This window comes from Ziziphus jujuba, chromosome 2 (genome assembly GCF_031755915.1).
Source record: "Ziziphus jujuba cultivar Dongzao chromosome 2, ASM3175591v1".
Classification (NCBI taxonomy): Eukaryota; Viridiplantae; Streptophyta; class Magnoliopsida; order Rosales; family Rhamnaceae; genus Ziziphus; species Ziziphus jujuba.
This window is the reverse complement of record NC_083380.1, coordinates 14278203-14290895: the sequence shown is the minus strand read 5'-3', so window position 1 is coordinate 14290895 and position 12693 is coordinate 14278203. Positions and strand designations below refer to the sequence as shown.

The following is a 12693-nucleotide window of genomic DNA, read 5'->3' as shown; positions in this document are numbered from 1 at the left end:
TCTCAACCAAAGCTTAATCAGGCATCTTATCCCTTAAATCCAATGCGAACCGAAAGGCATCGGCTGTCTCCATCTCCACCAAGACGAACGAAAAGCCACTGCAGGTCTCGAATTACATCTCTTTCAAGTAATTTTCTTTTTGGAATTTTCTAGTCGCTTATTCCTCAGTGTTATGCGTTTGTTTTGCTTAAATTTGTTTGAGATATGTTTGGCTGACGAGAAAAATCGATGGAAGATGAAAAAGATAGCTACTGAAATTTTTAGCTTTTCTAGTCGCAATTTGGTACTAACTGATAGATAGCAAATATATCTTTTGGCTCTAATGCCAGTAGATTAAATCAATATCTCTCTCTTTTTTCCTTTTCAATTTTTTTTATTTGTATCTTTGTTAGTGGAAATCCGATTATTTCTTTTCTTTTCGTAATCAAATTGTGCAATCACATTTGTAGAAATTTTGAAGATTTATTTATTTGGTCTAAAGGATCTAGCTAAAAATGATCATGTATGGCCATTTTGAGGACACTTGAGCATTATTAATATAGAGTGAAGCTAGCATAAGCAATATTATAATATTAAATCACATCAATATTTAAAATTTAAAATTTAAAAAATTTTTAAATAATAATTTAGTAATATATTAAATTTTTATTTTGAAAAAATATTATCGTTGATTAATAAATATAATTTCAAATTTTAGCTTTTAATACAATTTAAAAATTTAAAATTTTGAACATGATTTAAGTTTGATAGTGTATAATATATATATGGCCTGACCATACGTGTGTATATATGTATAGCCTCTAAAAGTGACCAAATAAATTTTCAAAACAAGTGACCTGGTTTTGTCTTCATCATTATCAGCTAAAGGTCTTTGTTTGTTTTATGAAAATGCCCGTGATTTTGATGGACCTAAACAGACTCAAACAAGGTTGGATTCAATTAACCCAGAATTCAGATAAGGCCTTTAGCCTAGGACTTTTCATTTTTCTTTGTAGCTGACGATATATTATATTCTCCTTTTTAGGTGGCTTGGCTGGTAAATGTTTTATCCCCTTGCTCTTTTAGGATTTTTCTTGGCCTCGTTGGATTGTCTATGGACTATATATATCGTTCTGATTGTTGAACTTGAATCAGAGAAACAAAACGAACTAAGCAACTAAGATTTAGAGAGAGATAGAGAGAGAGAGATGGCAGAACATGAAGCATTTCCAATGAATGGTGGATCTGGCTTGTATAGCTACACCAGAAACTCCACCTTTCAGGTGAAATCTCTCTTCATATACATATAATTCACTCTTTAATATATTTCATAGCTAACTTCAAACCCCAATTACTCATCTTTTTATTATTATTATTTTTTTTTTTTAATGTGTTTACACGTTAAAATCAAAATTGGTCTTTTCTTTCATTTTGCTTTGGCAATAATTTACAGTAGCAATATGTTGTATTATGTAGAGAAAAGATACAGAGGCTGCTAGAGAACTGATAAACAAGGGAATTGCTGAGAAACTTTATCTCAACAACATTTCATCCTCATCAAACACCTTTAGATTGGCGGATTTGGGGTGCTCAGTTGGACCCAATACATTCTTAGCAGTGGAAAACATAGTTGATTCTGTGGAGGACAAGTACAAAAGCCAAGGACTTAATCATCATCTTCCTGAGTTCCAAGTCTTCTTTAATGATCATATCTCCAATGATTTCAACCAGCTTTTCTCATCCCTTCCTCCTGAGAGAAGATACTATGCAACCGGTGTACCTGGTTCTTTCCATGGTCGCTTGTTTCCAAGTTCCTCTCTACACTTTGTCTATTCTTCCCATGCTGTCCATTGGCTTTCTAGAGTGCCTAAAGAGGTATTGGACAAAAACTCCCCTGCTTGGAACAAAGGGAGGATCCACTACTCAAATTCTCCAATTGAAGTTGTAAAATCTTACGAAGCTCAATATGTCAAGGATATGGAGAGGTTTCTAAATGCAAGAGCTCAAGAGATTGTCCATGGAGGATTAATGGCCCTTCTAGTGCCAGCTTGCCCCAATGAAACTCCCCATTCTGAACTATTTTTCAACAAGATTACAGAACTGCTTGGGTCTTGCTTCATGGAATTGGCCAAAAAGGTAAACAAATTAACTCCTTCCCACAAGCCAAAACAAATCTAAGTTTGATCTAAGATCTAGCATAATTGATAAACTGAAATTATATGACAAAAAGAGGCTAGGATAAGTCTAATTAGCTACTATATATCCATTATAGTATGGAGACCTTCTATTCTTATTTTTCTATTTACATATTGTCTGATTAATGATAGAATCCCAACTTATTATAAAATCCAATTATTATTTTTGTCAATTTATGTTACTTCCTTGTAGATATTTTTTTAAATGAGGTAACAATAGTAGATATGGATGGGGACAGGAAAGAAGCGATAAAAGATCCGGATCTCAAGATTTCATGAGTACAAATTGCCAGCTAATTAAACTATGTTTACATATTAGGTGCTTTTATTAAAACATATATTACTAAGTATAAATTGAGATAAATAGTAGAGGCAACTTTTTTTTCTTTTTTTTGGTTTTTGGTTTTGGGTTTGGGGAGGGTGGGGGAAGGGAAGAAAGTAATTTCATGCAATTGGATGGTTCTAACTTTTTCTGTATCCCTTTTTTTTTGCGTTGCTAATTTCTTGAAACAGGGTATGATAAGTGAAGAGAAAGTTGATTCCTTCAACGTACCATTGTACAATGCAACTTTCCAGCAAGCAGAAGCAATTGTGGACCAAAATGGATATTTCAGCATAGAAATAATGGAGAGCCTAACCAAGGAAAACCCACCATCTAGACTCCACTCCTCTGGACTTAGAGCTGGTCTTGAGGATTTGATAAAGCAACATTTTGGAGATGAGATTGACTTTGACAAGCTTTTTGATTTGTATTGCAAGAAATTTGAAGAAATTTTTTCTACCAATCAACCAAATAAACCAGTTGTTCTATTTCTTTTACTCAAACGTAAATGAAAAAGCTGTTTTTTAGGTTTGGTTTGCTCACTAGGAACAGCTTGTACCTAATTCCTTCTTCTCTCCAAATTGAGATGCAGGGCTTATTTGAATTATTTGGATTTTCATAATATGGATGCTGTGACAAATGCTTCTGCTTAATTACGCTAGTATGCTTTCCTTGAGTTGACATCCATCATGATCATGTCCTTTTTTTTTTTTTTTGGGGAACTATTTAATGGAGATGATATGGAATGTATCATTGGAAGCTTCATAAGATTAAAATTCTTTGTCTTTCATTATTTATTTATTTGTTTTCTCTTCAAATGCTCAATTTACTTGCTAACCCTTTTTCTTATTTATATTAAAGGTGTGGGGATAGCAAAAAACAGTTTGGCCATTAGGCTGTTTCGGAAAACTCGGCAAATTGTAAGAATTTCTTTTGTTTTATAATACCTCTTCTGTCTTCACTAGCGGGGCTAATTATAAAAGGACAGAGTTTACCAGATCTCTTTTATATACATATATATATATATATATATTGAAAGTATCATATTGGCTCTTGAATAGGTGCGTCTTATAATTTGTTTCAGCATGATATTACCTAGCTTTCCTTTTTTTTTTTTTTTTTTTTTTTTATAATAATTATCTAGTTTTCCGTCGCTTATTCATGAGGTGTATTTTATTTAAGGGTCAGGATAATTTTTCAAAATAAATTTATTAAATATATTGGTTTATAATACGCTCTTATATAATTGTTTTTATAATTATCTTCCAATTTATAATAGTAGGAGGATATAATAACATGATAAATCTTAAGAATAATATATACTTTTTATATATTAAAAATGAGTGGATTCCCACTTGGATCGTTATTTGAAAAATTTATAAATAATATTTTAAGTAATGATTTAAAAATAAAAACCTACTTGTGAATGTGACCATCTATAATACTTCTATGTCAATATATCTCTCATTAAAAACGGTGACATTTATGAGATTATCATATCTGAGATGAAAATAACGTTGTTCTGTTAAGAAGTTTATTTGAGGGCTGAGATGGATTTATCAACCCAAGGCGTTTCCAATTGGGGAGGCCCATATTGGCCTGTAACAGGGCTAAGGTGGGGATCCAACTTGGGCCAAAGACAAATTGGTCTTTAGATTTCAGACTAGGATTGGTCGGGCCGATTGGCCATACGGAATGGACAAGGTAACGATACAGTGACTTGACAAATCATATAAATAATTTTATATATATATATATATGTCTGTATCTATATATTCAAAAATAATGAGGTTTCGAATTTGGATGGTTATTTAAAAAATATATATATTAATGACATCCTAAATAATGATTTAAAAATCAAAATTTAATTGAAAATGTGACAATCTTCAATATATCTCATAAGAAAGGGTGAGATTTATGAGTGGATCAAATCTAAGATGAAAATAACATTGTTCCATGGGAAATTTGGTTCATTGCGCCTGTTGGAAAGGCCTTGAAGATATATACCCACCAATTCGTGAAACTTTTTATTTTGCCCTCTTTGTTTTCAATGTTCCTAAAGTATCATTGTTATCAAAAACAAGGGTTTACTTTTTCGTGAAACTTTTATTTCGCCCTTACAAGGGAAAGTGAAAGGAAGCTTTGCGGTGGTGAAGAAATCCAATGATCCCCACAGCGATTTTAGGACATCAATGGTGGAAATGATAGTGGAAAAACAGATCTTCTCGGCTAAAGATCTTGAGCAGCTTTTGCCATGTTTTCTGTCACTGAATTCACACCATCATCATAAGGTCAGCGTTTTAGTTTTTACAAAGATATGGGAAGCACTGTTCTCTAACTGGGGATCTTGAAAAAAAAAAAAAGAAAAGAAAACTTTTCTCTGTGACTTTGCCACTTGTGCTTTTTTACTAGTGGTTAAAATTCTGACTTTGATAGACTCATTAGTGTATTATTCTCCATTTTCCTACCATCCAATAGCTACCTTTCTGGGTTTATTATGGTGGTGAATCAGATTCTTGTTTTAATATGGAGAGGACTATGAAATGGACTTTAAATTTTCTTGTAATTTTCTTCTTCGTTGATATAAAAAACAATCATGCTGCTCATGTTGTTTCACGAGCAAATTGCATGGCCTTTTGTTGATCATGACCAGTGTTGGATGGTTAAAGTAAGTCTTACAATTCCTTATTATTTTTATTTTTCCATTAATTTTTTGAGAGAATATGTATGGATTTGGTAGGTTGTAGTGAATTGTTTTAGTTTGGTTCTATAAATTTTGCAGGAAGAAGTTCAGTTTTTAATGAATCCTACAGTGAATAGGCATCCAAACTTGGTGAAACTGATTGGTTAGTGCTGTGAAAAAGAAGTGAGAGATGTGGTTTATGACCTTAACCCAAAGGACACTTTGCATAATTTGACCCTAGCAGGTACATATTTCAATTTTTTGATATTTTCAATTTCATATTATTGAAATCTTTATAATTTCGAACCTTTAATTTTTTTCTTCTCCTACTGCTTGTTATGCTTTCGATGCGCCACATTGTGCAATGGATTTATATTGTTTTTATTATTGTGTTGTTTTATCTTTTGACTGGTTGCTTCAAAAAGTTTGCATTCTTGGAATGTATACCGAGTTGTGAGTTTTGAAATGGAAGTTCAGCCAACATAAATAGTATTTAGTAGAAATTCAATCTGTATTTGGGGATTGAGCTTTCAATTCTTCTTTCTCCTATTTGTTATCCAATTTAGTAAAACTACATTTTTGAAATTTTTGTTCTTGTTTTCAAATTACTATTAGGATCGTGATTTGTTATGCTAGTAAGAAGGAAAAAAATACTTTGATCAAATTGAGCCAATTCTACACAATTAAATTGAAAGATTTTTAGGGAAAACTTAAAACCAAAAAAGATTTAGTGTTTGCGTGGATTGACATTATTACATTGCTTACAATAATATTCTTTATCTATTTGGCAAGTCAACATTGTCCTTCGGCCTCATTTGAAGATTGTACTTGACATGCATTAAAAAAATGGATGACCCAGGAGACGGTTGGGCCATAGGCTTTGGCGGACAAGAAGAAGAATAAGTATTCAAAATATTGTCGTACAAGGCCAAAACAATGTCGTTTGCAGTTGGTCTGACTTGTTGTGTTATTCGGTTCATGGAGGATTCTCAGGAGGTTGAGTACTTAGGAATTTTCGCCATCATGTTCAAGAATATTAACAATAGGGTGATAGAAGTCTATAACCCTATTGTTAATATTCCTGATCATGACGGTGGTAATACCAAAGCGCTTGACCTTCTGCGAATCCTCGAAGAACAGAATAACATTACAACTATGATAGTCTTAAACGACATCGTTCCAGCCTTCGAAGTCAAAGAAAAACAACAATTATTGTGTATTCCCATTCAATTTGTACTTCTTTGTCTCTCGTCTGCTATGACAATCTACAACTCCCTTCATAAAGGATAAGAATTATGCAACAGAAAGAACAGTTTAACAATAATTCTATTTGCATACTACATAGATCGAGTATGATACAAAATTGTATTCGAATTTTGTTAATGTTTCCAATGTCTTTTTATCATGCATCTCTTAATATGGAATCAATGATATGTCACCATTATATATTTTTTTGGTTACTGTGTTTTTGGTAATATTTATATTTATACCCTATATACATACGTTTGTCTAAATATTTATATTCGCACACTTGTTGTGATATCTAATCTTAATAATTATATTAAACTAAACATAAAGTTGCATTAAGCTTCTTTTTTTTTTTTTTTTTTGTCCACATTCACATTATCATTGTATTTGTATTGGAGTATGGTGATTTGAATTGTAAAATTTGAGAATCGACAATTATCGATGGGTCATCGATATTACCGATAAAAACTGTTGGTAACCTAATACAGGTTTCCACGTAGTTGTTGGCAAAATTACATATTGAAACCATTGGTAATACCGATGATCCGTCGGTAATTTCCATTTGTCCTACTCTTTCAAAGCAAATCACCACAATTTAATGCGCCAAGGAACAAGCTAAATATAATTTTATTAATGATAGTGAATAAAAGAATCTATAAAAGGTTTAGAAAAAGTGAGAAAATTACAAACAAAATTGATTACCAACGGCCTATCAGTAATTATCGATGAAAACCATCGGTAATTTAATATAGGTCTCCATGTAATTGCTGAAAAAATTACCAACAGTTTTCATTGGTAATTACCGATGGGCCATCGTTAATTTACATTTGTCCAATTTTTTCAAAGCAAATCACTACAATTCAATCCGACAACTTCGATAATATATGTTTCTACCAAGAACATGCTAAATATAACTTTATTAATAATCTTGAACAAAAACAATCCATAAAAGGTTTGAAAAAAGTGAGAAAATTATAAATCAAGTTGATTACTAATGGTCCCGTGCTAATCAGCAATGAAAATCATCGGTAATCAAATGTAGGTCTCTATGTACTTGCTAGAAAAATTACGATGATTTTCATCGCTAATTACTTGGGAGCTATCAATAATTTACATTTGTCCAATTTTTTCAAAGCAAATCACTACTATTCAATTCAAAAACTTCAATAATATATGTTTCCACCAAGAACATATTAAATATAACTTTATTAAAGATCCTAAACAAAAGAATCCACAAAAGGTTTGGAAAAAATGAGAAAATTACAAACAAAATCGATTACCGACTGCCTATCGGTAATTATTGATGAAAATTGTCAATAATCCAACATAGATCTCCATGTATTTGCTGGAAACATTATCGATGGTTTTTATCGGTATTTATTGATGGGCTATCAGTAATTTACATGTGTTCAATTTTTTCAAAATAAATTACCACAATTCAATCCCACAACTTCGATAATGTGCATTTTCACCAAAAGCATGCTAAATATAACTTTATTAATGATTCTTAACAAAAAAAATCCACAAAAGGTTTGGAAAAAGTGAGAATATTACAAACAAAGTTGATTACCGACGGCCCCTCAATAATTAGCGATGAAAACCGTCGATAATCCAAATAGGTCTCCATGTACTTGCTAGAAAAATTACAGATGGGTTTCATCGGTAATTATCGATGAGCCATCAATAATTTATATTTGTCCAGTTTTTTCAAAGCAAATCATCACAATTTAGTCCGAAAACTTCAATAATGTGTGTTTCTACCAAAAACATGCTAAATATAACTTTATTAATGATCCTGAACAAAAGAATCCACAAAAGTTTTGGAAAAAGTGAGAAAATTACAAACAAAGTCGATTACCGACAAACCATTAGTAATTATCGATGAAAACCATTGGTAATCCAATATATATCTCCATGCACTTACTGAAAAAACTATCAATGGTTTTCATCAGTAATTACCGATAGGTCTCTGTAATTTACTTGTGTCCAACTTTTTCAAAGCAAATCACCATAATTCAATTCGACAACTTCGATAATGTGTGTTTCCATAAAGAACATGTTAAATATAACTTTATCAATGATCCTGAACAAAAGAATTCACAAAAGGTTTGGAAAAAGTGACAAAATTACAAACAAAGTCAATTATCGATGGCACATCGATAATTACCGATGAATACGGTTTGTAATTTTTCCAGGAACTACATGGAGATCTATATTGGATTACCAACGGTTTTCATCAGTAATACAGATGGACCATCCGTAATCAACTTTGTTTGTAATTTTTTTACTTTTTCCAAACCTTTTATGGATTATTTTGCTCAGGATCATTAATAAAGTTATATTTAGCATGTTCTTGATGGAAACACACATTATCGAAGTTGTTAGATTGAATTGTGATTATTTGAATTGAAAAAATTGGACAAATGGAAATTACCGATACCCCATCAGTATTATCGATGGTTTCCATTGTTTCAGTGATGAGGTCACAACTTTTTTGGAATATCGTAAAGCTATTGTGTCATACCACCATCTGTATTACTAATGGGCCGTTGGTAATTTTGAAAAGACAAATATTCTTTTTCATTTGTTAATGGATTAATTTATTTTCCTTTTGTCTTATGTTTTTTTATAATTACCTAAGTCGCACTTAATAAAGTATTAGCACAATTTCTTCGGTATCATACAGAATATAAAAATAATTGTAATAAAATATGAAGTGTTATGCAAAAAAAAATTGACATTAAAATTATCTAAGGGCTATCAATAATATCAATAGGTGCCGTTGGTAATTTTTTTTGGCAAACATGTTAATCTTTGAAAATTTTACTGATAGATACCATCGTTATTACCAATTGACCGTTAGTAATTTTGAAAATACAAATATTTTTTTTTTGTTTGTTAACTAATTAATTTGTTTTTTTTTTTAATCATTACTTAAGTTGCTTTCAATAATGTATTAGCATAATTTCTATGGTACTATACATAACATAAAAATAATTGTAATAACATATGCAAATCTATCTTCTTCTTTTTTCTCTTTTTTTTTTTCCTCTTTTCTTCTACCCGTCACTGCTTTCAATCCCTCTATTTCGCTCTGTTTTTTACTACTTAAAACAGGGGCATACATCAAAATAATAAAGAGAATAAATTTCACAAAAGTAGTTTCTAACATGATGTGAATGTATTTTATATAACAAGTAGATCATTAACTTTGAAAAACAAGGGCGTGACTAAAAAAATAAACAAAGCTCAAGTTATTAGAAATGAGTTTTACTCATACAAGTAATTATTCCATCCAAATAAAGAATAAATGGGACTCCACAGACCAGTCCGTCTATGGTGCGGACGGTCCTCATGCGGACTACAGTATTGGTGACAGTTTTTCATAGTATTGGTGACGATTTTCTAAAAACCTGTCGTTAATATTATGAAAAACCATCACTAATACTGCGGTCCTCATGCGAACCGTCCTAACCATAGAATTTCCACTCCACAGACACTGAAAATTATTTATTAGGGAAACTCTTTTGGATTTTACTTTCCCTGTTTAAAATTAAAAAAAAAAAAAAAACGGCCTATACCTTTCCAGAGTGAAATACAAAAACATTCATTATTATTTAGTTACCAAAAAACTAACAATGATTCATATGTCTAGGAACACCAAATGGAATAGATTGAGATCTTTGCTAGTGATATATATACTGGTTTCCTCGAAGAAGAGTATAATTAACGATAAAATGAAAAGAAAGCTGAAAATAGAAGTAGATCTGATAAGAGATCTACAACAAGGAAATAGTGGTTGAGAATTGTAGTACCAAAAAGAAAAAAAAAAAAAAAACAAAAAGAGAAAGAAAGACATATAAGGGCGTGGCGAAGTAGTAGACAACGCAAGATCTGAAGGTAAGGATATCACAATTGAAGAAGTGAAACACCGTGATCTTTGGGTAACCAATTTAGAACATTAAAATGGCTAGTGTATTGAAGCATTTTGGATCAAGATGGGCTTCCATAAGTTGATATAAGAGAGGAGGGGGAAAGGATGACGATGTTTGAATTATTTTTATTATTTGAATTATTATTTTGCAGAAACATCTTTCATATGTTTGCAAGGAGAGACAAGGAATACTTTTTCATGGAGGAAAATAGAGCAGAGGTGGAGCAAAAGGTTTTTTTTTTTTTTTTTTTAAAGGAGATTATGGTTTTTTTAAGAGAAAAAGGAACAAAGAAAATAAAGGTGTGTGAAGGTTTTTTTACAATGGAATTGTGAGATTTCTCGGAAGAATAGGAGAAGAAAAACAAAGTAATTTTTTTATTTTTTTGAGGGAAAAATTGGAACTAGAGTGTAAATTAGAAAAACCTGGGAAGGAGTGGATTGATATTCTCACCCACTTATTTTGGTGGGTATGGGGCACAATTCCCCTTGCTCCATTAAGAAATTCATTTGAAGACTGGGGTGGATTTATCAACTCAAGGTGTTGTTATGGAGGCCCAAATGTGGCCTATGACAATTTAAACATGTCAAAGATGGGAATCCGAATTAGGCCAATGACAAGTTGGTGTTTAGATTTCAGGCTTGGACTAGTAAGGCCCAATGGCAATAGTGAATAGAACAAAAACTAAAATGATGATTTTTCTTCATCAAATTAGTCTGGTGGTAGATAAATGAGGCAGGTTCAATAGTATATTCCTCACATATATAATTTTACGGTTGCGGATTTGAGTCATCCCTTTTTTCCTTTAAAGTAGAAGTTATTGTAATACCCAAAAAAAAAAAAAAAAAAAAAAGTCTAGTAGTAAGCTTTTGACACCCACATTCTTTATGTCGGAAGTTCAAATCATGCCTTCTCTTCAGATCATATTGTAATTGTGATTATAAAATTAAATGGTTGAATCAAATTATCAAATAACCAAAACACATCAAAAAGATAAGCTTTCCATGTAAAGAAATGGCAAATCTGGAAGCATTCCTTAGGACTGATGGATCTGGCCCTTATAGCTACACTAGAAACTCTACCCTTAAGGCATAAAAATTGATTTTCTTCGTTAAATTATTTTAACTTTTTCATAAAATTATAGTAACTTTAGGAAATAATAAGGATATCAAGCTAAGAATATGTTAAAGCCAAATAATTTACATTTCCATTTCTAGTAGCTCAAATTTTTTATTTAGGATGAAAAAATCTAAAGCAAACCACAATTTTGTTTTTACAGAGAAAAACTATAGAGTCTATTAAAGAACTAATCAACAAGTCAATTTCTGAGTAGTAGCTTGAAATGAGTAACTTTTCTTCTTCAAACACCTTCCGAGTTGCTGATTTGGATTGTTCAGTTGGACAAACACATTTCTGGCACTGCAAAACATGGTTGATGCCATGGAGCTCAAAGTATCGAAACTAATGACTCGGTTCTCAACATCTTGAGTTCCAAGTCTTGTTTAACCATCATATCTCAATGGTTTCAACCAGTTTTTCACATCTCTTTCTCCAGAAAGAACATACTTTGCATTGGGATTTCCAGGTTCTTTCGATGGTTGCTTGTTTCTCAGTTCCTCTCTACACTTTGTCCACTTTTCATATACTAATTTGCAATGGCTATCTAAAGTACAAAAAGAAGTGGAGGACAAGAAATCTCCTGCTTGGAACAAAGGGAGGATTTTCTACTTAAATTCTTCCCACAAAGTTGTGAAATCTTATGAAGCTCAATATTTCAAGGACATGGAGAAGTTTCTAAATGCTAGAGCACAAGAGATTGTCCATGGAGGGTTAATGGCCATTATTGTTCCAGCTTGCCCCAATGGAACTCCACATTTTGAAGTTTTCATTAACAAGGCTATAGAACTTCTCGGATGTTGCCTCATGGGCATGGCCAAAAAGGTAAAGAATGAATACAGGAAAAATACCCAAAAAAAAAAAAAAAGAAAGTTACTAAAATGAAGTGAAAGATGACACTTTTTGTGTTTGTTAATATGCTGAGATAGGGTAAGACAAGTGAATAGAAAATTGAGTACTCTTTTAACTTATCAATATACACAATATCTCCCCAACAAGTTGAAGCATACTTGTAAAACGAAATGGATTTTCAGCATAAAAATAATGGAGAGCTTGTGAAATATAAAGCCACAACTAGAAGTCTCTACATTTAGAACTATCATAGAGTGAATGATAAAGCAACATTTTGGAGATCAAATTGGTTTAGACAAGCTGTTTGATTAGATAAGCTGTTATAAAAGGGCAAAGCTCCAGTAAGCAAAGACTAAAGGAAGCAGC

At 31.8% G+C, this 12693-nt stretch overlaps 2 protein-coding genes and 1 long non-coding RNA gene across 4 annotated transcripts; all 3 read left to right on the top strand.

The window, feature by feature from the left end:
• The first annotated feature begins 1044 nt into the window (after positions 1–1044).
• On the top strand, positions 1045–3149 carry LOC107418649 (loganic acid O-methyltransferase-like). The gene is made up of 3 exons (XM_025073431.3): positions 1045–1262; positions 1456–2115; positions 2688–3149. Exons 1-3 carry the CDS (start codon positions 1188–1190, stop codon positions 3006–3008), a joined length of 1056 nt encoding a protein of 351 aa, XP_024929199.3. The 5' UTR covers positions 1045–1187; the 3' UTR covers positions 3009–3149.
• Positions 3150–4858: 1709 nt separating this feature from the next.
• Positions 4859–6637, top strand: LOC132800436 (uncharacterized). 2 transcript variants are annotated; one of them, XR_009635546.1, is made up of 2 exons: positions 4859–5164; positions 5279–6637. It is a non-coding gene; the product is annotated as an uncharacterized LOC132800436 (long non-coding RNA). The 2 variants fall into 2 exon arrangements; XR_009635547.1 differs by having other exon boundaries at positions 5257–6637.
• Positions 6638–11373: 4736 nt separating this feature from the next.
• On the top strand, positions 11374–12422 carry LOC125422618 (probable S-adenosylmethionine-dependent methyltransferase At5g38100). The gene is made up of 3 exons (XM_048474698.2): positions 11374–11448; positions 11893–12300; positions 12405–12422. Exons 1-3 carry the CDS (start codon positions 11374–11376, stop codon positions 12420–12422), a joined length of 501 nt encoding a protein of 166 aa, XP_048330655.2.
• The last annotated feature ends 271 nt before the right edge of the window (positions 12423–12693 follow it).

Excerpts from the sequence above, each read along its gene's own strand:
- LOC125422618 (XM_048474698.2), top strand. The coding sequence starts at position 11,374 with ATGGCAAATCTGGAAGCATTCCTTAGGACTGATGGATCTGGCCCTTAT. Across the intron at positions 11,449-11,892 it reads CTAGAAACTCTACCCTTAAG|TTTTTCACATCTCTTTCTCC; the intron begins GCATAAAAATTG and ends GGTTTCAACCAG.
- LOC107418649 (XM_025073431.3), top strand. The coding sequence starts at position 1,188 with ATGGCAGAACATGAAGCATTTCCAATGAATGGTGGATCTGGCTTGTAT. Across the intron at positions 1,263-1,455 it reads CCAGAAACTCCACCTTTCAG|AGAAAAGATACAGAGGCTGC; the intron begins GTGAAATCTCTC and ends TGTATTATGTAG. Across the intron at positions 2,116-2,687 it reads TCATGGAATTGGCCAAAAAG|GGTATGATAAGTGAAGAGAA; the intron begins GTAAACAAATTA and ends TTCTTGAAACAG.